The sequence below is a fragment of the Carassius auratus genome, unplaced genomic scaffold (assembly GCF_003368295.1).
Source record: "Carassius auratus strain Wakin unplaced genomic scaffold, ASM336829v1 scaf_tig00216481, whole genome shotgun sequence".
NCBI lineage: Eukaryota > Metazoa > Chordata > Actinopteri > Cypriniformes > Cyprinidae > Carassius > Carassius auratus.
The window spans coordinates 54,591-80,379 of record NW_020528590.1 but is presented as its reverse complement, the minus strand read 5'-3'; the positions used below and the strand labels follow the sequence as shown (position 1 = coordinate 80,379).

The 25,789-nt window shown below is 38.7% G+C and overlaps 1 protein-coding gene across 1 annotated transcript; it reads left to right on the top strand.

The window, feature by feature from the left end:
* The first annotated feature begins 7 nt into the window (after positions 1 to 7).
* On the top strand, positions 8 to 25,638 carry LOC113098277 (plexin-A2-like). Its single transcript, XM_026263291.1, has 11 exons — positions 8 to 28; positions 4,507 to 4,573; positions 5,514 to 5,660; positions 5,964 to 6,123; positions 7,015 to 7,118; positions 13,114 to 13,213; positions 16,087 to 16,277; positions 16,410 to 16,579; positions 16,708 to 16,920; positions 17,110 to 17,260; positions 23,469 to 25,638. Exons 2-11 carry the CDS (start codon positions 4,529 to 4,531, stop codon positions 23,562 to 23,564), a joined length of 1,377 nt encoding a protein of 458 aa, XP_026119076.1. The 5' UTR covers positions 8 to 28; positions 4,507 to 4,528; the 3' UTR covers positions 23,565 to 25,638.
* The last annotated feature ends 151 nt before the right edge of the window (positions 25,639 to 25,789 follow it).

Sequence of the window (25,789 nt, the reverse complement as noted above, 5' to 3'; positions counted from 1 at the left end):
AGAACCATCCCAAACTGCTGCTCCGGAGGTTTGCAGCTCACTTTATGTTTCTGGTTTCAGTTAGTTTTTCGTTTACTTTGTAGTGTTGAATGAATACGTTACTAACTGAACTCAAAGTTTTGCTGTGTTTTCTAAGCCGAGCATAATAGCTATATTGATTAATGATCCATAACTCTACATCCCTCCAGTCTCTCAGTACGACCCCATTGTCAGTGTCACTTATCATTTGAGCGCTATGTACTCATAAAACATTCATGAGCTGCTCAGATCAACTTGTTTTTCCTCTCTCTCACTCTTGGCTTTCCTTTATGCTTTCCCTCCAAATTTGTATTGGTTTTTCAAAGTCTTTCCATAGCAGTGTGTTAACTAGAAGATTTAGACTAATAATGATTAAACAAAGAGTTGCCCAAAGGCTAAGTGCATGATGGAGGCCAAGTGTATTTTAGCTTCAGATGGAAGTGATTTGTTCCCGCCGACCGCGGCGCTATATCAGCTATACATCACACTTTGAATATTTAAACCACACAGGCCAAACAAACACCACGGCCATTCCTTGTTTGCTGTCTCTCGATCTTATTGAATGATTTTTGGTCTTTCATTACTTGACTTAACTGATTAGTAGTCACAGTAAATAGATGCAGGGGAAATGTGGATTACGCTGTTATTTAACGTGACAGAAGCCATGTTTTCTCTCGTTATCTGCTGTCATTAGGAACACAAAACACTAATCCCCCGCGTTGGCAGGCTGGGCCGAGGGGATCAGGGGCCCGTGGTTTTAGATGACACTTTTTTCATTTTTTTCTCTATGGGAATTTAGGAGATTATCGATTCGACATGCTCCTTTTGGAATTGTTCGCAGATCCGTGTCTTCACTTTTCCAGGAAGTATCTGGAGAACAAGAACGCTGTATTAGAAACCAAACAAATCTGTCTCTTTCTGCCGTGCTTTCATTTATTTTCATAAAGTGACCCACTTGCATTTAATGATAACCAACTGTGAAAAATAACAAGGGCCTGTCTGGTCTCTGCGGTCATCAGAGTGACTGTACGTTTCATTTCAAATGGCCTAAAGCTTAGTTGGCATTAATATTTGCTTGTCTATTATTATTTAATCTTTATTTGATTATGGAATATATGGAGACACAAGACTCTCTTATTCTGGGCCTCTGGTCCCATCTGGATCAGCAGGGGAATGTGATTTTTTTAGTGAAGACCGATTCATCACTTCAGTGGGAAAGCCACAATGAATTAAATATGCAGCCATACAGTGCATAAAAAGATTTCAGTGTTTTATTACCATCCTTTATTGACAGAGACATTACAGAAAAAGACTTGGGAGAAAGAAAAGGGATGTGGGATTCAAACCTGCATCGCCTGCAACTCACCACAGCTCTGCATGTATAGCGCATGGTTTCTGTTTGTGTTTTGCTGTAGTTGTGTGCATCTGATTCCTCGATTCTACCTCATTTTTTGTTTTGATACAATGTCCAGGTAATGATCATTTTTGGCCCCTTTTTTTGCCATCCACATGAGCACCATGACACAATTTGTCAGTGCTAGGCTGCGTCTCCAACAGCAAATTACTTCTTCGCTGAACTTTTGAGATTTCTTTTTTATCTTTCACTCCCTCATGTTAATATCTTTGGAGGACTGTGGTTAAAAATGGAACAGCTCCATGGCCTCAGGCACGCTCTTTGCTGGCTGTTTGTGTGTGTGTATGTGTGTGTGTGTGTGCGTGTGTGTGTGTGTGCGTGTGTATTTTCACCTAATGGGATTTGCATGCACACAGAGTCTCGGAATGGACTATTAGTGAGATACATTGTGTTGTGTGTCGTCCCTCAATGAAGCATTCCTTTACTCCCTTAAGACATACACATACACATACACACACATGCACAACTCATAAAAATGCTAATAGCTAATAAAACCCTCAAGTTCATTAATGAAACTCTTTAAAAAAATAAAAAAAAAGCAAGCACGCAAAAAGACAGAAAAATGCTGAAGAAAGGGGAAAAGCAGACAGAGGCAGAATTTCACAAAAGCCTGGTGTGATGAAGTTGTAGAGGATGCAAAAACTAATTTAGGTGCTTTAATAGCTACTATTAACTTTCTCTTCATTCATTCTCTCACAGGGAGATGAACGGGCAATGTGTTTGTGCTTCCTGGTGAAAGAAAATAGTGATTCGGTTGCGATGAAGAGATTTTGGAGATTGACTTCTGTGGATCGGAATTATATTTTGAAGCCATGTATTGACTCCTGATCAGTTTCACTTCATTTTATTTGTTAGAACTCATTTTTCAGCCATTTGTGAAACTAGTTTATGAAAATCATTGAACCAGCTGCAGTTAGTTTCACAAAGGTACTGTATTTTGTAAATTGACTTCAGTAACCGGTAATTTCAGCCCTTATTTGTGGGGGGGGGTGGGGGGGTACGTCATCGTCCATCATTTATTGCTGATTGACTGAGACAGGAAAGAAGAGACAGGAAAACACTCTTGCAAGACCTGATGCAACCAGCATCAAACGCTCTGTCATTGTAGTGTATGTATGTGTCAGAGCTCATAACTCAGTCTCACACACACGATGCACACATCAGTGCACAAATACACACAGGTATCCTCTCGTTCCTGCATCCAAAGTCCCTCAGCTCACAGACCCAGAAGAAAAAAGGTTGGTTACAAAGGAAAGTTGACAGGCTTAAAAGAGAATATATAAACATGACAATGTTTTGTATAGCCCGCCACACATGCTGCTTGAATAAAACACAAAAACACACACTGTCCTTTAGAGAAACCTCAGCTTGACTGACATTCTTGTCACAAACATGACGACTTTCCTTAGTTTCACTCCATCTTGCATCACTCCTTCTATTTGCCCACCTCTCGTCTCTCTCATTTTGTCATTTTGTGTGAGGCTGCCATTGATTTATTAACTAAAATGCACCATTACTAAATAAGCATAATTTGTCGGCCTCTTTATTAGACAGCCACGTATGTTCTTTCAGTAAAATTAGCATTTATTATCTGCTAATGCATTAACCCAGATGGATGAATACCTCAAAAACTAAAAAAGAAAAACATGCAGTATAATGCAAACACATTATCTTTACGTTAATGGACTCTTAACTTACTATACAAACACGAAACCACGAAAGACCTTGTTTTTTTAAAGCAGTCCATCCACTCAGTGGCCATCATGGCTGTTTTCTAGTATAGCTTCTGTCTACTTGAATATGAAAATCTCCTAATCTGTATTTTATTGCCAATGAAATATGCCAAAATTGGTATAATTAAGAAGACCAGGTCTTCACCAACGAGTAGTTCGGCTCAGTGACGACCTAAATCAGCTTGGACTAATCCATTCTAAAATGAGGCGGCTATCAAGGGGACAGTATGCATTCTTGCATCTCGTCTGGACTGTTTTTAAGTTGTTAATCAGTTTATGTACATATGTACTAGATTGACATCTTTACATGTCCTGTGCAAGGGCATATCTTTGTTTTTCATGAGACTTTTTTGAGACAACGTGTCAAGTTTAATTTTAGTCATCTCGCATTGGTCACATGGATATGCAGTGATTCAAGTTCATCACCCTCCAGACCTGATCTCTATAAACACACCTCATCTTGTCTTTCCATTCATTTTTCACGGGGTCACGTGTGACCCTGAAGTGAGACCCCCTCAAACAAAATACACACACATGCACACACACTCTGTGTTTGCGGGTTGTCTCAGCAGTGTAATCATAGCTATTTCCACATGCATTAAGAGAGTCATTTTCTCTCACCGCTGTTGAGTAAATTGCCGGTGTGCTACCTCACCGTCCCCACGCCGGCCGAGCAGAGTGTGTGTGACAGCACATAACATCGCAGACATCACCGTGACAATTACGCAGCTGATATTACATCGTCCTTTGATGCTTATGTGTATTTGAAATGTCCATAAGTGAACATAATACTCGCTAGCACAGAGAGCCAGACAGAGGGGGGAAAAAGTATTTTCCGGGGTGAAGGGAGGAATGTTTTGCAGGCAAAGAGAGGAATTTGTATTCCACAAGCGCAGGCAGCTGTCAGAACGAGGGAATAAACCTTTCATGTATTTTTCATGCTCGTTAACCACTCCCGTCGGGGTGCTGTTTGTTCTTTCTTCCTCCGTCTGCCTTATCTTTCCCTCACTCTTCAGCTTTCTACCTGCTCTGTCTTCTACAAACCTTCAGCTCCCTTTTCTCTCTTCCCAAATCATTGCCCACAGCTCTAGGGATCCCTGTTTGTCATTTGCGGGTTTATTTCTATGTCGTCCCACAAAGCAAAGAAAGAAAGAAAGAAAGAGACAGGGTGGTCAGAAGAGTCTGGAGTGACTGACAGGGAAGGCAACTGATGTTTTTCACACTTTCTGTTTTCCTCTCCATCAGAACCCAGCCATTATTAAAGGGGAAAAAGGAAATATGCAGGTATTCTTGATAAAAAGTGTTGTCATCTGCTGATGTTGGTGTATTTGTGTGTTTCAGGACTGAGTCTGTTGCTGAGAAGATGCTAACCAACTGGTTTGCTTTCCTGCTTCATAAGTTCTTGAAGGTAACTTGCTTCTATGGCTTCCTGTAATAGTACTAGTCTCTTCCAGACAGACTTGTGACGCTCAGCATGAAGTCTGGATCATTCTGCAGCTTTTTCTGGCTCAGAGCCGCCCAATTAGACAGGAAGCGCCAGTCATGTCACGATCAGCTACAGTTTGTGTGTTTGTAGGAGCTCATTCAAATAATTGGAGTCTCTGAGAAATATGAGAAAATATTAAAGACATTAATGTGTGTAGACATTATGGTCGGACTTTAACGGTATAGAGTTCAGTTGTGCTCAAGGACATCACGTTACCAAGGGTCTCAAACTAAGATATATTTTTATGTTTTGCATGAATGGGGCAAATCCAGTCAGTGAGTAGTTTGGCAGAAACGTATGTTAGCAACCTAGGAATGTTTAAGCACAAATTTGTTTCCCAAAAAGGCAATTGGAAATTGCATAAAACCTACCAGTCAGTTTTTGAGAATATACTTTTTTTTTTTTTTTTCATGTTGGTCATAAACTGTCCAGGTAAACAATATATGTGCATAATATAATACATACTGCATACTAACTCTACACATCATGCAATAATAAACATTTTAAATGGTAGTTTGCTACATACATTGTTGAAACACATGATGTTAATTGACTGGTCACATGACTTCATTATGTTCCTATTTAATTCTCTAAATGACATCTTTGAAAATATGAACTAGAAAATTATGAAATAGAAATCCTGTAACATTGTAAATGTCTTTACTCTCATTTTTTTATCAGTTGAATGTATCATTACTCAATATTATTCATTTCTTTAAAAAGAATGAATTGTAGTGTACATACTATATACTGCAGAAATAGTATTATGCTAGTGTTATATTCCACAGACTTAGACCAGTCAGTTTATAAGTAGTGATAAAGTAATAATAATAAAAATGTGTGTTGGTGTTTGTGTCTACAGGAGTGTGCAGGTGAGCCTCTCTTCATGCTGTACTGTGCTATAAAACAGCAGATGGAAAAAGGCCCTATAGACGCCATCACCGGAGAGGCCAGATACTCCCTCAGTGAGGACAAACTCATCCGGCAACAGATTGACTACAAGACTCTGGTCAGCATCACACAACCTCATAGCCACACTAATAAACAGAGTAGCTAATAAACTCTCACGTACAGTATTTTAGTTCTGTTACTATGTGTGTGTGTTTGAAAGCAGACAATCTGGCCGAGGGATGGTAGTGTTCATTAGTCTCTCATACCCTGCTACGTCTGAGATTGGGGTCCTGCAGAGGGTGTGAAATTAGATTTCTCGGGCCAGGAAATGGCCTTTTCCAGAGCCACACTCCGCACCTATGGCTTCACAGACCACAGCCCAACATCTCGTCATCTTCATTCTTCTTTTTTTCACTTCCAGATCTTAAACTGCGTCAACCCAGAGAACGAGAACAGCCCAGAGATCCCGGTCAAGGTTCTGAACTGTGACACCATCACGCAGGTCAAAGAAAAGATTCTGGATGCAATGTATAAGAACATGCCATATTCTCAGAGACCCAAAGCTGTGGACATGGACCTGGGTGAGTTTAACATGTGCACACAAGTCTGATATTGCTTATGTAAGGAATTAGTAGTGAGTAACTAACGTTTTAGACACTATATTGTATTGATCCAGCGATTCACCCATAAAAAACAGTTTAATTCCTGAATGAATCAGTGTTCCTGAACAAAGATACTCATTGTTTCATTCCTGATTTAATTTGACCTTTTGAGCAAAACAGTTAACTGAACGATTCAATTACTAACTCATAAAAATTATTATAATGACCTCACATTTTTTTAAGAAATGTAAACTTCTTTTAGTTTGATTTGATGTTGTCTGTAATGCATAAACAGTGATAGTAATGTACACTTTTTGCATGCACACAAGCAGGTGTGTGTGTGTGTGTGTGACCCAGGTAAAAGCTGACAGACGGCGCTGACAGACTGACTCCACATTTCATTTCTGGCACACAAACACCCATCTCACACACACACACACACTGCACAAAAGGCCCCTTTCAGCAGTGCAAATCATCCTTCCAGCACCTTGGCCAGAGCAATCTCCTCCATGATGATGTTCTCTCTGTAACTGCAGAACTGGCATTGCTTTTGCGTGTGTGTGTGTGTGTGTGTGTGTGTGTGTGTGTGTGTGTTGGGGGTAGGTTTCTGCAGGCATCATCTGTGCATTTGGCAACCACGTAAACTAATAAACCCCATTCAACAGAGGAGAAAATCAATGATCACTCTCACTCTGAGCCCGTCTATATCCTATCAGCTCACTCTTTAGCATTTAATTATACCCTACCGCGTGTACACACACATTCTCACCCAGGTGAAAAGACACATTGAGAGATTTGAATCAAATCAATCTGCTCTGAGCTGGGGGAGGTTCACCGTGTCTGTTTTAATGGCAAATGTTGATTTTTCAGAGTGGCGTCAGGGACGAATGGCCCGAGTGGTCCTGCAGGATGAAGACATCACCACTAAGATTGAAAATGATTGGAAGAGGCTCAATACTCTCATGCACTATCAGGTACAAAAGAGGACACACACGCTCGTACATAATCTCATGGTGCCCTCTTCTGTCTAAACGAGTAAACATTAAATGGACGTTTCATGGGTTTTCTTTGCTCTATTGATAGAAAAAAAGAATATAATGTGCTATGTAAACATCTCCCCAGTGCAAAAATAGCAAAAATTTGTGTTTTAATCAGTATTTTATATATATATATATATATATATATATATATATATATATATATATATATATATATAGACTTCTTTAAAGCAATATAATAGAATTACAAACTTATCATGCTAGAAAACTGTAAATTATAGTACTTTGAAAACATCAGGTATAATTAAAAAAAAATGCAGCAAGAAGGACAACATGCTACAAAAAGTAATCCTGTGTATATCCAGGACATGAAACAACAATTAAACTCAATACAACAACAACGATAGCAAAAAACATTTCCTTTATCTCACAGTGCTCCAGAATGTCTCGCTGTGGTGTGCGAGTGACAGCTGATCTCTCTCTGAATCACACTACACAGGACAGTGTAATAGAGGACAATCACACTGAAAATTCTGTAGTGTGTAGCTGGAAAAGTGTTCGTGTGTGTCTGTGTGTGAGAGAGAGATTTTGTCCTTTAACTTTAGTGGATTAATTACAGCCTTTACCTTGTCTTTACTTCAGACACCACACAGAGACAGCACACGTCAGAGCAGTTACCTGATAACACAGTAATAGCACTTATTGAGAGAGAGAGAGAGAGAGAGAGAGAGAGAGAGAGAGAGAGAGAGAGAGAATATGTCCACTGCACATTTAGCCTCTTTTTAAGTCCAGAGTGTTGAGCACTACCTTTACCTATATATATTGGTATGGTTTTACAATGTTTTTAAAAAAAATATATATATATTATATGTTCCATTGCTTGAAAACTATAAAGGTGACTTTTGTATTCATGAAACCCTACATACATAAATATAATTTGTTTCTCTGAGACAGTAATGAGATGGATACCAAATGGCGACTTTTAAAGTCTCTATGAAAGAGCAACATCTAAGAGATGAGATATTCATATTCATATTTAAAGATTCAAAGTAAATCACAAGGTATCTTGCTTGGGGAGCTGTAAGCTCACTATTTGCTATATAAACGCTTGCTGTTTCGAGTTTAGAGAAAGGACAGAGAAAACTGAAGGCAGGGAGCTGTAGAGAACACTGCATTAAAATACATGACTCCTGAGCCCTCCACACAAGCACCCTCACCTCTCCTGAAATGCTAATCTCAGCCATTCGCAGAGTTCTTCAATAGAGTAAGGGCATATTTTAAGAGAGCAGACAGTATAATCAGCAGCTGCGTCTCACTGACGTTTCATGCTGTTGCTTCATAAACCTGTGGTCACCGTGTTCTTCGCTGATTGCTCATTTGATTGCACAGCGCTGATTAGAGCACTAGTCTAAAAAGAGTTTTCATCAGTCTGAACGCTAGCGTGGTCGTTTTTCTCTAGGCTCTGCTGCTTCTCCCACTCGCTCGCTCTCTTTCTTCTTTCACGCTCATCCACTCGTACTTGAAATCAGTATGTCTCTTGACCTTGCGTAGGCTGAATGACATTACAGAGGACTGGCAGCCTGTCCCTTAGGGGCCACCGTACTCCTCAAATTTCCAATTTAAATAGTGGGAGCAGCATGAAAGATACTGGCATTAACAAATTAAACAAACAGCTCTCTGTTAATGTGTGTAATTATTATCCCTCACAGGGAATGTAACTGCAATATTTATATAGCACAGTCCATTCAATAAGGCACTTTGACTAGTAGTCTGCAAAACTATGTAAACTCCACTAGTTACCTAAACCTAAACTAGATTTGGAGACTTAACTTGTTTAAGGTGGAGTTAAGCTGGTCTACCTGAACCTGACCTTCTGACAAGTGCCCAAAACCTTTCTAAAACCATCAAAACAGACAAGGTTGGATTCACCAGCAGTCCTGTTTAACTGTGCGTTCACACCGCCACCATCGAGAGCGTCAAAATGGCCGGAAGTCATTCATTTTTAATGTGAGCCGGTGTGGCGCCGTGCAACTTGGACGTTGAGAGTGTCGAGGGGAGTTGAAACCAGGTTAACTTTATGGTAATGAGCTATGACGCGGTTCGTTGGGAACGAATCGGAACGTAGAAGTCCACCGCTTGAGAGAATTCCAGTGAACGCAGCCCCGTAAACTTTGGTTCCGACCACATTAGTTCCCAAGCAAAGTGGAGGATTATTGCTGTGAATGGTTTCCCAATAATCTATGACGTGTTTTATAAAAAAAATAAAAAATGTTGCGTGGACCAAGGTGTCTGAGATTGTTGGTGTTCCTGGTGAGCTGCTGATGTGCATTGGCGTTATAGGAATAATAATCTAATGATATAATAAATAATAGTATAATAGTCCCAGTTCACTTTTAAATCTTTAAATCAATTTTCCTGATTATACTTACATTGGGTAATGTTTATACTTATATTATATTATTATATATTTTATAATGTTTATATTATAGTTACTTAGTAAGATCAACAAGCTTGTTTGCTTTGCAAGCACTTTAAATACAAGATAAGCATTTGATGTACATCAGAGCGTCCACAAATGTTTCTACAGCATTGTTGTAAGCACAGCCAGAGCGATTTTTGACACTCACAGTAATCCCAAAGTACTGTATCCTGTATCCTATGTCCTGACTGCCATGGGTTAAGCTGTCTTTTCGAGTGCTGACAAAGCTCAAGGACTTACAGTCTGACATACAAGTCTGTCTGTTAACTGTCTGTCATCACTTATACTAGACATGCAATGTAGATGTACATTATAGTGTATATTTGACCAGTTATATAGTTGAATTCCCTTGGATTTCAGGCATCTTATTTTACATCTAAATGAATTTAACATCTGTATTATGATGCTTTCATCCGTTTATGCTATTAAATGCTCATCATTCTGCTGTGTTTATCATGTGGCAAAGGCGTTTCATGCTTTTAATGCTAGCGTGACCAAGCCTGCCGTATTTCAAAGAGGAGGCAGAATGGTGGACACATCACCTCATCCTTCCCCACTGAGTTAAAGGCATGTTAGCTTGCGGATCACCATAAGATGAAGACAGGGGGATCAGAGATACATGGTGAAAAGGGGTCAGTTGTCTGCATGATGCAAACGTTATCATGAGGAAAGCCTAACCCTTTATCACTTTCACACCCACTGGCGGACCGCCTGCTTGCCTGCTGAGGACTAACCCTCAAGGGCGAATGTATCTCCCCTCCATCATTTAGGCTCCATACGGCTGCCTCCTCAACCTTAGAGACCTACTGTGAGAGAAGAACAGTAGATTGTACAGTACATTGAGCGGGAGGCTACTGTAGGTGCCAAAAATAAGTTATAAACCCATTTACCCCAAATAATGTTCTGTTTTTTCTCCAATGACTAATGTTTAATGCTTACCAGTTCTACAACCCATGGAGATAGAAAGTGAACTATAAAAAAAGATGTTTGAGAGTGTCATCCCACTTGGCCACCTCTCTGAGGTGATTCGTCCACAGTCCTGGACTCTTTCAAGTGTCTCTCCAGTCACTAGGTCTACTAGGGTCAGCTGAGGAGAAACCTACACTAATAGGGCTGGTGCTTGTGGGGGCGTACAGGGGCTAAAGTAACACCATCATCGGCCGCGAGAGTATAGGGAGGTGAGTGAAGACTCCTAACTACCCTCAGCCTTCACAGGAGCTCAGAAGGTGCTTATTGTCTCCATTATGTTGGACAGAGAGGTTTTCTGAAATGAAATGGACTCAAAATGTGATGTTTTATGTTGACAGGAGATTTTAAGGCTCAGGCACTTGATCTAGTTCACTAGTATCTGAGAGACATTTGGATTATAGATGAGGTTTTTGATCTATTTTCGGTAGAAAATGAATAAAATCATTATCATAATCATATATGACTAGTAGGTGGTGTATGGAAATGTATTGATAGATGAAGGGTGTGGGGGGGTGGATGGATGGATGGATTTTTTTATTTATTTAAAAAATGCTGTTCTTTTGAACATAATTTTCATCAAAGAAACCTGAATAATGTATCACGGTTTAAACAAAAAAGCAGCACACCTGTTTTCAACATTAAATCAGCATATTTTCAACATTAACGGGGTCATATGATGCGATTTTAAGTTTTTTCCTTTCTCTTTGGAGTGTTACAAGCACTTGGTGCATAAAGAACATCTGTAAAGTTGCAAAGATTAAAGTCTCAAATCCAAAGAGATATTCTTTATAAAAGTTAAGAGTCAACCACGCTCTCCTAAAACGGCTCGTTCTAACATGCCCCAGATGTCTACGTCACAATGTGGGAAGATTTGCATAATATCGCCCAAATAAAGAAGGCATAACTTTTATTCTCACTGTTGCCTCCGCCATGTTGTGGAGTCGCTGTGTGTTTAGCGGCTATGCCGTACTACACATAGTTTGACACAGAAGTATAAATTGGGCTTAACAGTACATTGACTGAACTGCCAAAGAGAACCGATGATTGGATGTGCACGAGCAGAGCAGCTGGACTGAGTCTCGTCCTGCTGGGAGAGGGCATCACAGTATGTTAAGGAGCATTACATATCCATCACACGCCTGAGGCATTAGGCTAATCACAACACACTGGATAGCTGGCCAATCAGAGCACACCTTGCTTTTTTACAATGTGCTCTAAACATAGAGATCAAAATAAGCACCAGATATAGTATGAGAATCGGCCAGGATTTTGCCAGCTTGCTTTCAGGAAGTTGCTTTCTTGTGCTGAATCAGCACAAGAGTAGAACTAATTTCCTCTGCAGCCCTTGACAGTTCAGATGTATTCAGATGATCAGACGGAGCGTGAGCACTCCAGAGCAGACAGAGAAAAATGGAGAGTCCTGGACTACATAACCTCATCTTTTCTTTTCTACTTTCTCATCCTCTAAATGACTAAAACATTACATTCCCTCACCTGTCAAACTCTTCCTATTGGCCTGCCTTTGTGTTTGTATTTTTAAATTACCCTCCATTCTAAATCTTAGCTAATCTCTAATCTTTGTCCACGAATACAGCTGGAGCCATGTTGATTACGGTGTTGATTATTTATTGATATTGTTATCGATTATTAAAAGCTTATAGTACAGGTTATTTTTATATGACTGATTATTTTTAAATAAGATTTAAAAAATTAAGTAAGATTTTTATTATTGTTTTTATATTTACTTTTATTTTTATTATAAAAAAAATATTTGTTTAATTTATAGTTATTATTATTTTTAACATATCAGTTCAGTTTAAGTTACCTCAACCTTGCATTCATGTGTCCAAACCTTGGTGATACATGTGCATTTAATATCCTTTTTCCTTTCTCTTATTCTTGGACCGCTCATATTGCAGCTTACAGCTATATTTTGTACTCATTCAGCTCTGTACTTATCTTTCTGGAGTGTACAAGGCACAACAGGCAGAACGATGCCATTACTTTTCAATGAGCATCCCCCTCTCTCTCTTTGACTCCTTCCAACATCTATGGGTGCTGTAGAGTGATGAGCGTCCCAGTGAAGGAGATCTCATATACTGTCATATGTAAATATGGGTTTCTTTTCTGATCACAATCCTTTTTCTGTGAGAAACAGGAGAAGCGAAACTCTCGCTTTTACCCAAGAAAAGGAACACATGCAGCGTGAACACCCCTTATACATTTATAACTAGAACAGATCTTTTTGAAGCACTTTAATGTCGCTTTATTTCAGGACTGTGGAGAAACGTAACAATTTCACACCGTTTTTGTAAAGCAATAGATACTGAGAATCTGTTCAGTAAAAATTTATTTAATTCTGAAGCAACATAAACTCCTCAAAAGCAGAATAAACCAACATTAGTTTTGCTTCACTATCTTGAACGTTTCTTGATAATAAGAGGTCTTGAAACCGAAAACTGTGAAATAAGGATTACAGGCAAAGGAAAGAAGCTTTACTTTAGCACTGTATTTCTTGTACAGGTATCAGACCGCTGTGTGGTTGCTTTGGTGCCCAAGCAGACGTCCTCCTACAACATTCCACCCACAACTAGCATCTCTCGGACTTCTATCAGTAGATATGGTGAGTATATTTGTCAGATGATAATGATGGTGGCTGTTTAGCTAATTAGAAGTTTGAAGTTTGTTCATTGTTTCACAATACAAAGGTCTTTGAGGTAAAACTCAGCTGAAGATTTGCTTTTAATTACGATTGTGAGCACAAGCCACGGATGCAGTTTTGCTTTGCAGTCCATAGGGAGCCTTCTGGGCACCAGAGAATGAGAGCGAGAGACCATGTCAGGAAGGGTAAGAGGAAGAGAGAGCGGTGTTAGCAGTTAGTGTGAAGTACAGTAATGCTGATTACTCAGCTGAGTTTGGATACTTCCCGTAATGGACACATTAGCTGCTTCCCCATAGCGTTGCTATAAGGGAGTGCCACAGGGCTCCCCATCTGGCCCGTTCTCATTTACCATCACACTGAGCTGCATGCCACTCTCTGATTGTTAATTACTTAAATAGTTCACATGGGCAAAAAACTTGAATGACACGCAGCCAAAAACCAGGGCGACTGATGAAATGGAGCCCCTTGTGCGTTGTCACCTAGCAACCCTGCCAAACTACGCACACACACATCTCACCTGGTGTCAGTTCACTAGATCCACATGAAATTTAGCCTGCATCGGCGTATTACATGATTCTGTTAATCAAAGCTTGAGTATGTGTCTCACGCATTTGCGGTATAATGAAAGAGTTTAATTATTGTCTCTTATCTGTAAATATAATGACATTTAAAGTTCAGGGAGCACTCCAAATATCCAAAGACGCAACAAGCAACCTGAGAAATACTCTATAAAGCTATCTTTATTTCTCAGCCATGCTCTCGTTAACCAACAGACCTCAGTCTTTTTGTGTTCTCCCCCTGAATTTGGTAGTTAAGAGTTTTTAGGGTCACATTTGACACTTTGATCTATTTTATTGCAAAAGGCTTATTGTATATTTTAGGGAACTCATCAAATAGGAATGAGGTAGCACAACACTGTTTTTGGCTGTTTTTACAACCTGCTCTTGTGTGTACTGCATAAAAAGCAGCTATCTCATCTGGCAGAGCCCCAGTGCCCATCAATCATGCCATGGCACAGCGGGCACAGCTGTGCACAGGCACCCGCTGATTGATTCATGTCAATTTAATGCTCAACACTTAGCAGCTTGGCTCAATTTAGCATGCCAGCACCCCCTGGCCCCAAATAACACACTGCTCACACACCTCTGACTGGCTGAGTAGGGCAACATACACATTGAAAAGGCAACCCTATTACAACCCTAACACTATTAATTAAAATACCCTATTTTATTTTATTTTATTTTATTTTTTATTTTATTTTATTTTTTATCTCATAATTAGTACTATATTTTTGACATATAAGTATGACTTGGTATGACTCTCTTAATTTCAACATTTAATGATTTAATTATGACTTATTTGTCAAAATTATATGTGTGTCAAAATTATTACTTACCAAAGCATTATTTTCTTATGTGCTGGAATAGTTTACTGTATTGGAACACAATATTTTTTGACTAAAGAGCCAAATCACAGGAATCATTTGTTTGTGAATTAGACTTCACTGGATGTGCTGGATGATTTTTGCATGCGGCCAGCAAAGGAAACGCAACAGAAAAACTATCTTTTAGCATCATCCTCTATCTCATTATCATATTCAATTCGGACTGCACATTTGCAAAACATATTTTCGCCGTGAGTTTTGTAAATTCAACAAAAGTGGTGTCTAGGGCTAGTTAGTTATGTTTTGGCCGCGGAAGCATGGTAGCGGGCCTTGTCCTGAAAGCACTTGATTTCATGAAACGTTTGCTCATTCTTCCCATTTATTTAGACAAGTAACAGACCAACAAAAAATGTATTTATATTAAGATACAAATATACCAAACGAAATTCGTTCCAAAGAAAATAATTCTACAATTCTATTCTTCTTCCGGCGTACTGTGATTCGATTTATCACCCCTTATGACGGGTACAATTTTCTTAATTAGCTAATTTAACTAAACAAAACACAAACCAATAATATTTAAACATAAATAATATAAAAGAAAATACACTTTCTTAAATGGCTACAACAAGTCCAGTTTTCTGTAGAGTATACAGACACATATACACTCTAGCAGTAATCCCTCAATGCCAATATTGTGGCAACGGCCAAAAGGGCTGTAAATTGGCAGTAGCTTAAGGTGGATTGAAACTACAATCCACTTCTTCCTGTACCCCCTTCTGCTAACACTACCAGTTCTCTTGGCCATCTCCCTTGTGATGCTGATCTGCTCAGAATTCCACTTCTGTCTCCAAATAGCCAGGATTATTTGCCTTGCTTTGCTGTTTCACATTCCTTTTGAAGCCAGGTGATGAGGAAAGAAACTGAGAGAGAGACTCTGAAAGGACGTGAAAGAATATATTGCACCATTGTGAGAAGCCAGTCCAACCTCCCAAGAGAGCACTCAACCACTGCGGAAAAAAAAGCCACACATCTAATTGGAAAAGTGAGCAAGAGACTGATTACTTAACACGCGAAGATGGAAGGGAAAAGGAGATAAGATGGATGAGCGGGGAGCTTAACTCATTAGAAATCTTTAGATGCATTGATTAGGTCCTTCGATGCAGGCGTTTAAAGCATGTCTGCAGCACAATGAATCAGGACCAGCCAATTATGAAGCCTTTGAAGAAGAGGCCAGAGAGCGTCAACTCATCTCGCTCAGTTTCGAACAATACTCTCTCTACAGACAGAGAGAGAGAGAGATAGAGAGAGGAGGAGAGTTAGACAGAGTAAATGAAATGTGAGAGGGCCATGCTCTTTCTGTTCATCCCAACGAATGACAACATGGAACAATGGAGATGTAGGAACTTCATAATCCTCTTTCTTTATCTCTCTCTCTCGGTTCCCACAGACTCGACATTCCGGTACACAGGCAGTCCAGACAGCCTGCGCTCCCGTGCTCCTATGATCACCCCGGACCTGGAGAGCGGAGTCAAAGTCTGGCACCTGGTGAAGAACCATGAGCACGGAGACCAAAAGGAGGGCGACCGCGGCAGCAAGATGGTGTCTGAGATCTACCTCACCCGCTTGCTAGCTACTAAGGTGCCAGCTCTAGTTTTAGTGGTTAATTGTAAAAATAAAACATTTTATACACACACACACTCACACACACACACACGACAACAGTCTGTCAACTGTCAACACACAACAGTCTGTCCTTCTTTTGTCAATTAGGGAACACTACAGAAATTTGTGGATGACCTGTTCGAGACTCTTTTCAGCACGGTGCACAGAGGCAGCGCGCTTCCTTTAGCTATTAAATACATGTTTGACTTCCTGGATGAACAAGCGGACAAGCACAGCATCCATGACACCGACGTCCGTCACACCTGGAAAAGCAACTGGTGAGACGACACATTCATACGCACTATCTAACCTCAGGAATGAAAATGATGTTTTTACCCGGTATCTGAAATACAAACCAATGCAACCATTCTTTTTCTGTGTTTGTGTGTCTATCAATCCCCCACAGCCTTCCTCTTCGCTTCTGGGTGAATGTGATCAAGAATCCCCAGTTTGTTTTTGACATCCACAAGAGCAGCATCACGGACGCGTGTTTGTCTGTGGTGGCTCAAACCTTCATGGACTCGTGTTCCACATCTGAACACAGATTGGGCAAAGACTCGCCCTCTAATAAGCTGCTTTATGCTAAAGATATCCCCAACTACAAGAACTGGGTAGAAAGGTAAAAAATGTAATTGTATAAACAATATTTTAATTTCTTATTTCTGTTTTTACTAGTATTTTGTAGTATTGTAACAAACTAAACCTCATAGTTCTCTCTTCCTTCATACAACGTTAATAATTGAGTAATACAAACAAGCGCTCAAACAAAGTTGATTTAGGGTATTGACTATCATGGCTGTCTCCACAGGTACTACGCTGACATCAGCAGGCTTCCAGCCATCTCTGATCAGGACATGAATGCGTATTTGGCAGAACAGGCACGACTGCACTCCAATGAGTTTAACATGCTCAGTGCCCTCAACGAGATTTACTCCTACATTAGCAAGTACAGCGAAGAGGTGAGCCGAAATTTCAAAACGAGCTGTCAACCCTCATTTTCAAAACATCCTTATTGATTTCTAGCATTATATTAATGAAGACTGACTTCCTGACTCTTCCGGCTCCACTGCCTAAAATACCTGATAATAGCCACAAAAAGTAAATTATAAAAGATATATTTATATTTTGTGTTTCTAGGCTAAGGGGAAGTCGTGGCCTAATGGTTAGAGAGTCTGACTCCCAATTGAAAGGTTAAAATTAGGTAAAAATTGATAGCCTGAATGCACTGTAAGTCGCTTTGGATAAAATTTGGATTAAATTAAACTAAATGTAATTAATTTTTTTCATTTTAGTGTACTATATTGTAACTTTATTGTTTTACTGAAGTTTAGCTGACAGATGATGATTGGTTAATAAACCCTGATAGTAAACCACAAAAAAATAATCAGTTAATGTCTATACTTTTATATGTAAGTATTTATATATCCTCAATCATATACATTTTTTGCTAAAACAATACAACCATTCTTGTGGAATAACACTTTGAAACAAAATGTACTCATGAAATAGAGTTTCATAGAATGATGTCATCTTTCACCAGTCTCTAAAGCCAGCAGCTGCAAGCTACAGAGACACACACACACACACACACACACACACACACTTATGCACAGTGTGGGTACAGACAGAGAGCGAGAATGAATGGGCTTGTGATGAGAAAGATTACACACAGCTAGATCACTGACAGCCACTCTGACACAAAGAGAGCTAGAGTAGGGCCCACGATGGAGATGTTCCGAGCGTAATGGCAGCTCCACTCAGAGGACCCATTAGTCTGACCTTTACTTTACACAGCATTTAGGGCAGCATGGAGAGCCTGCAGCCTCTCCTCTCGCTCTCATGTAAATATAGTTTCTTTGGTTGATAGTCTGTTTTCTCTTGTCCTCACATTCCCGCGAACTCTCAATCCCTCTTTTTTGTGTGTGTCCCATTCATTCTTTTTCACACAGGGTCTGTCTTTCTACAAATAGAGCAGTGATTACCAATGCAGGAGTATGTTTATACCAGGCATACTTCAGATTCCAGTGGGTACTTAGAAAGATTTCAAGTTTGATTTGTAGATTAAATCAGTCAATTTATATTTAAAAATTGTAACAAATTGTAGAGGTGTCACAATTGACGTTCTTTTTATTTATTTTATTTTTGACTGTTTTAAGGACAGAAAATAGAATGTGACTATAAATAGCAAATTATATGAATAAAAAATACACTAAGTACTAGAATATACACTAAAAACTATATAATAGTCCATCATATAAAATTATTATAATCTAAAATTAATATAACCTGGGGGGATGTCACAATAATGGTGTAAATATACAGCTACTTATATAAATCAATAAATAGTAAATATATATATAATGCAGTATATATAATACATGGACATAAAATGTTGATTTGAGTTCCAAATATTTTATCTTTCATGTAGATATTAATGTATGTATTATTATTAATCTGCAATTCAAGTGTATAAATACATATATATATATATATATATATATATATATATATATATATATATATATATATATATATATATGTGTGTGTGTATGTATGTATGTATGTGTGTATGTATGTATGTGTGTGTGTGTGTATGTATGTATGTATGAGGACATTAAAACAATAACCATTCAAGATGCAGATACTTTACTTTTCTAAATGTTTTAAGATAAAATTACTATATTCAATATCCAATATAGTATAGTTAAAATGAACTTTTTTTGCTGTCAATAAATTGAGCCTTGTGGGAGGAAACAATGTTTGGAAAGCACTAGTATAGACCATCAAGCCACCTGCTTTTGTTTATTTTCCCTGCCGAACTCCAAAAAAGAAAATGCAAGCACAATGCTAAGAGGAGAACATTGTTTTGTTCACCCAGCCAAATGTGTGCGGCGGGACACTCCGTACCTGCATGCAGTAATTCAGATTCATTATACAATACGAATAGGACAACTGAAAATAATTACCTCTGTCAGTGCTCTGGAGCACTTAACCTGATGAGAGAGGGAGAGAGAGAGCGCTAGACAGAGAGAGAGAATATGCGCTCCTCTTAAAATAAAGGCGACTGAATCAGACACAATGATGTGAAGAGTGCTCCTGCAGCTGTGCTGAAATGCATGAAAAATTCAGTGCACGCGCTCCTCCTTGAATACATGCTCATGCTGTGAACCTCTAACGCAAGCTCGCAGCGACTGCTGGAGTGATGACCTGCCCCATAGCTACAGCCACAGGGGCGAAACAAGCAGGTGTGGGCCCAACTTGGCTCCAGTGGCAGGTGTACTGGGAATACAGGGATGCTGAGTGAAGATAAAACAGACATCTAGTGCTTCACGATCCAATTGATGGCTTCCAGATTTGTTATTTACATGTAAATGCTTCTGAGTTTAATGGTAAATTGACTAATGTAATTCCTTATTTTCAGAGAGATGAAACTTAAATCTGAGGTTGGTTTGGATGTATTGGGTGGTATTGCATATATTAAAGATCCTAAAGTTTATCAAAAAGGTTGCAGATTTCTTAGAGATTAAGATATTGTGCCTTTGAGCAAGGCATTTAAAGAGCCAGATCACATTTTATCACAGTTTAAAAAAAAAAAAAAAAAAAAAAGAATTAAAATAATCTCAAAGCCTAAAAATAAAAGCTTGTTCAACATAAAAAATTACAATAGTAAAGTATATAAATAATACTAAAATAAAACTGCTTGATAGTCACTGTACAGTCACTTTTTATGCTTTTGATGTATGTTTAAATAAGTGCAGAGTGAACATTCTACAAAATATTTCTGGAGAAGTGTGGATAATCCGAATTAGGTTTCACCATAGCAGTACTTGTATAGTTTGGATAAACATGTCAGTTGGAAGCAGTGGATCACTTTGAGTTTGTGATTAATGTACCACATACTCTTTGTTTACAATCAATCATTATTTTGGAGTTGCAAGAGGAGATTTCTACATACATCCACCCTCCAGTGCTCTCACGTCCATCGTTTTAAAAAAGCTATCATTAATGAAGCCCCATCTTGGCTTGCTAGATGTGCCTGTATCGATCTAGTTTCCCATTATTTTCACTGTTTGATGTGCAAATGAATGGCAGACAGAAGCCACGATGCCATTTCCTGCCGTGTTCCTCTGACACCGCAGTCAGAGATTATGTCATGGGCACAGAGAGGGGTCGATCCTGTCTGCCTGCCCTCTTTTAATGTGACTCGACATTTTTGACTGCTATGCTTAAAAAAGAAAGATGGAAATGAGAGCTGGCACTCTGCGGTTTGGGTCAGACTCAAGTTATACTTTCCTTTTTAATGAAATATTCATGAAATTAAGTCTCTGGCAGTTTTTCTCTCAGATGCTGAAAATTAGTCCAAGTCTCCTATCACAGTGAGCAGTAACTGGTCGGTGATAATTAGATATAGAGTATGTCTGAAACAGTTTCGTGTTTTAGTTGAAACATCTGCTTTGGTCATATTGAACCCAATTCTACTTTGTTGTTTCAAATCAGTTCTCGACAGTTTGCAGGTGTTAATATAACATACTCATTATCTGCCGAGAGACTTTCCTATTTCTACTTTTTTCAATACATTTCATTCTTATGTTCTAGAAAAAAATGTAAATAACTTATTTTAAATTTATTTTATTTAATAGACATCATATTGAATTATTATCTAAGCACCCTTAATGTACCTTTGAGTAATTAGTATTTGTTTTATTTCACTCATGTTTTAAACTAGATATATTTTAATATATTATGTTTTTAATGTTTTTGTCATGTGGATCACATTAAATGCTTTATAGTTTTTAATTATAAAATTGATGATTTAACTTCAGTCATTTTTATTTTATATAATTTTTTTTAAATTATTTATTTATATATATATATATATATATATATATATATATATATATATATATATATTAGGGGTGTAACGATACGCGTATTCGTATTGAACCGTTCGGTACGAGGCTTTCGGTTCGGTACGCGGTACGCATTATGTACCGAACGGTTCGTTGGACTAATTAATTAAATTTTGAAAATAAAAAAGGTGTGTGAAATATAATGTTATGCGTTCAACAAGGTAGCCCAATAACCCAAACGACGTAACAGGCAATTCCCCCTGACACCCCCGAAGAAAAAAAAACACCAACTTATATGTTTATGTTAGGCTACTCAGTCAGGCGCTCGCTCACTCAGTACACGCTGAAGGCTCGGTACGGAGCCCCGCACGTCACCTGTAGGAGAGAAAAAACATCAATCCGTGGCGACGGTTTTGCAATCCGTCCCCTCAGTTTATAAACCGTGCTCATGAATTAATAAACTGTTCACTCGGTTTAACAAATCGTACCCAGGATTAACAAACCGTGCCCACGAATTCCCAGTCCGTGCGTTTAGATTGTGTAAACCGTACCCTCGGTTTTTGAATCCGTACCCACGAATTCATAATCCGTGCGCACGCTTTCGCAATCCGTTCCCTCGGATTTGAAAACTGACACGCATTTTACACTTAACAGTGAAACATGCATCTAACTCCGGCAGGTGGGGTGAGGTGGGTGGAGCTTAGTATAATAAAATCACAAAAATAAGTCTTCATGTTAAGAAAGAATTGTACACAAGCATTTCCAAAACTGTCCAAAGGTTATTTAAAAATAAAGCAATTCACAAATTATTTTATGACAAATATTTTTACTGTCTTGTACTCATTTATTTAGCCTACAAATTAAAATTATAAAAAATAACTTTATTTTTATTTGTATCATTATTATATATTATTAAACAGGTTATGCATAAGAATCTTTTATCCAAAATAACTTACAAAAGAGGAAAAAATTACTCCAGAGTCAGTCACAATGCCAGGTTTATTGCACAATAATAATCAAGTGCTATTATAGATTATCAGCAATTGAACAAGATTTTAATGCGCATCTTTCTTATTAAATCTTTGTATTCCACCTCGTACTACACTTGATAGAGAATCACTTAAGACACTTTGCTGTAAACCTATTCCACATAATAATATTCAATAAAACTGTATGTTAACACGTAGGAGTTTGCTGCATGAATCCGTGAGTACGGTTTACAAATCCGAGGGAACGGATTGCGAAAGCGTGCGCACGGATTATGAATTCGTGGGTACGGATTCAAAAACCGAGGGTACGGTTTACAAAATCTAAGTGCACGGATTGGAAATTCGTGGGCACGGTTTGTTAATCCGTGGGCACGATTTGTTAAATCGAGTGAACAGTTTATGAATTCGTGAGTACGGTTTATAAACTGAGGGGACGGATTGCAAAACCGTCGCCACGGATTGCTTTTTTTTCTCCTACAGGTGACGTCCCGGTCTCCGTATACGGACATCACCGCAGCGAATGGTGCATTTACGTTATAGCCGCGGATATGAGACCTTACTCTGTAGTGGAAAACGCAGGTTTTAAGAACATGCTTAATGTAATTGAGCCCCATTACAATATTCCTTCACGAGCCCATTTCAGACAGACCGTAATTCCTGCTTTGTTCCAAAAAACATAAGCCCAAATAGAGAACCAATTGAGTAAAAACACACTAAATATAAAGAGTTATAGAGTTCCATATAAAAAGAGTTACATCTTTGTATTTGTTCATAACCACTACAACAATATTACATTTAATTTTTAAAAAAAAATTTATAAGGAGCTATTTTTGTTTTATACAGTATGCTGCTAAGAAAACACCATAGAAGATGGGTAAAGAATAGCTCCATCATTGTTCAATGTAAAAAAAAACACATACTTTGTTAGTTTTAATAAATAAAACATTTTTAAAAAAATCAAGGAAATTTATCTGCCAATTTTTTCTTTTTGCTGTATCTAAAACGTACCGAACCGTACCGAACCGAACCGTGACATCAGTGTATTGAACCGAACCGAACCGTGAATTTTGTGAACCGTTACACCCCTAATATATATATATATATATATATATATATATATTTAGTTATTTGTATATTTTTTCCCCTCTGCTATAGAGTCTTCCCATTTTTGTGACCATGTTCCCCTTCTGTCCTGGGATCACATCAAATGATATATAAATGTTTTGATTTTTTCACATATTCTTCAGAGTATACAAAATCTGCCCGCCCATCTGAGATCTGTCTTAACGCTATACAGTGATTAACAGCTTCCTGTGTTCTTTTCCTAGATCACTGCTGCACTGGAACAGGACGAGACGGCGAAGAAACAACGACTGGCCTACAAAGTGGAGCAGCTCATCGCTGCCATGTCACTGGAGAGCTGAGAGAGAGTTAAATCTGGAACGAAGGATGAAAGACCTTTAATCAGTAAAACCATCATCCAAAGCCTCTACACACAAAAGAGAGCAACACTGGCTAGAGACAATTTTTCTACAATTTTGTGAAGAGGTCACCTTTAAGACCAATGGACAACTTTTTGCAGGTCACAAGGCTTTTGTCTTGAGGATGGGATCAGGAGTGGAAACTATGGAGTTGTGTTTTTATTTTTTCCAAGGGAAAAAACATTGTGGGAGGAGCAGCTTCCTGGCACATTTTTTGTTTATCTGGTTGGTTGGCTTTCTTTTTTAGTTCATCTGGTTCAATGTGCCTAGCACTGATTAACATGATGGATGTAAGACACTAATACTTCCTCAAAAATGTGCTTGCTAAAACCATTTCAGGAGGATTTGAAAGAAGGAAACGGACATCTACTGCCTCGCCATTACCGTCCAGTTGATGGCTTTTACTTCCAAATTTTATTTTTATACATGAGTGCTTTTTGAGTTTTTTTTTGTTTAGTCGGCTATTGTAATTCCTCATCGTTGGTGTGGAGAAAGTTCAATTCTCTTTCTTTTCTTGGAAAGCAGCGGCTGCTACCAGCACAGGCTACAAACTTAGACTTTCGAGACCAAAAGGCATCAACATTGTCCGGGAGATAATGAAACTCCACCAAAAGTGGGCCAAAATTCAGCCAGCATGTACCTAGCTCTCTACAGTCGACCAGAAACCAGTGTCAAACTGGACGAAACCCACTTTATGGTCTCTCTATGTGCATACGTCCTGGTTTCTACATGTAAGCATATGTGAATGTACAAACTTTACTCTATTTTGTCCTAGCGTTTTTGTTGCTTTTCTAAAATAGGAGTCAGTTGAGCTGATCTCCACGGCACGTCGTCCTAAAGAACTGAAAATCCCTCTCCATAATAGTGCTGCTGAGATTCAGATATGAAAGCGGCGACGAGTAGCACATTCAGCTCAAATCATGCGTGGAGAAACCCCACCTTCCCTTTCAAACGAAAATGGACTCGCTTGACATCATCTTACCAGAGAGTATTAATTATTATGTATGGTCCAATGTGTGTGTAGTCTGCATGCATTATACAGTACCTCATATATAAAAAAAATAATAATAATGTCTCCTTTCCCATTTACGCCTATGTTCAAGTGCCAAGAGGTCACATGAGTTGTGGATGACTCGAAGGGACGCCGATGATGTAATATACCTTGTCACTTCCTTTCTGTACACACCCGTCAGGATTAAGTGCCAAAAGATCACTTATTTACACACTTGTCGGTTGATGCTTTATTAAGGGAACGGACCCTGTATACTGTAAAAAACATCTGTTGTTTTTTTTAAGTTTCGTTCTTACCACTTGCAAATTCAGGTACGAAAACTTTGGAACGGTATCTGTAAATATAAAGTATTTGTAAAATACTTTGTGTCTGGGATCTTAATAGCTTGAGTGAGTTTTTTCCGATCTCTTTTTTTTCCCTATTTCTTTTATTCCCCTGCCTGACATGAAGTATGTCAACAGAACGCATGAACAAAAGACGACATAGCTTTCATTTATAATGCATGATGGCAGGTAGAGCTGTTTTTGATGATCATCCGAACCAAAATAGACAAGGTCGTTCAGGTCAGAGTCATCTTAGGTTCATAGAGGTATCAGGGAGAGACTCCTCAGCTCAGTTTATACGGTAAAATGCAGTATCGGATGTGAAGACATAGACTGACACGGCTCAAATGGCGCTTGTTTTCTTTTCCCCCTGTGGCCTTAGAACATTGAATCTGTTATTTCTAGTTAATTTAATCAGCGATGTGTCATTTTTCTCTGTCTTTGTTAGCTGTGTTTGTGACTAATCAGATAAAGAGAGCTAGCGTGACGATAAAGAAGGGTGGAAGAAGCATGCCCTCGCTCAGACGGGTGCTGGGTGGTGTCTGCTGGAGTATTCGAGAAGCATAGGAAAGAGATGGAGAGAGAGAGAGAGAGACAGACCCCTTTAGCTTCAGATTCCTTCTGCTGCTTTGAAGCTCGCCTTTGATCTCAACTAGTCGTGTGCACAGTGTGATCAGGAGATAAAAAAATACACATCAAAAATAGGATCCAGTGCAGGAGATTACAAAAGAAGAGCCGCATGAAAGATAATGAATGAATCTGTTAAAGGAATAGTTCACCCAGAAGATTCTATCAGCGTTTACTCGTCCTCATCCAAAACATGTTCGACTTAC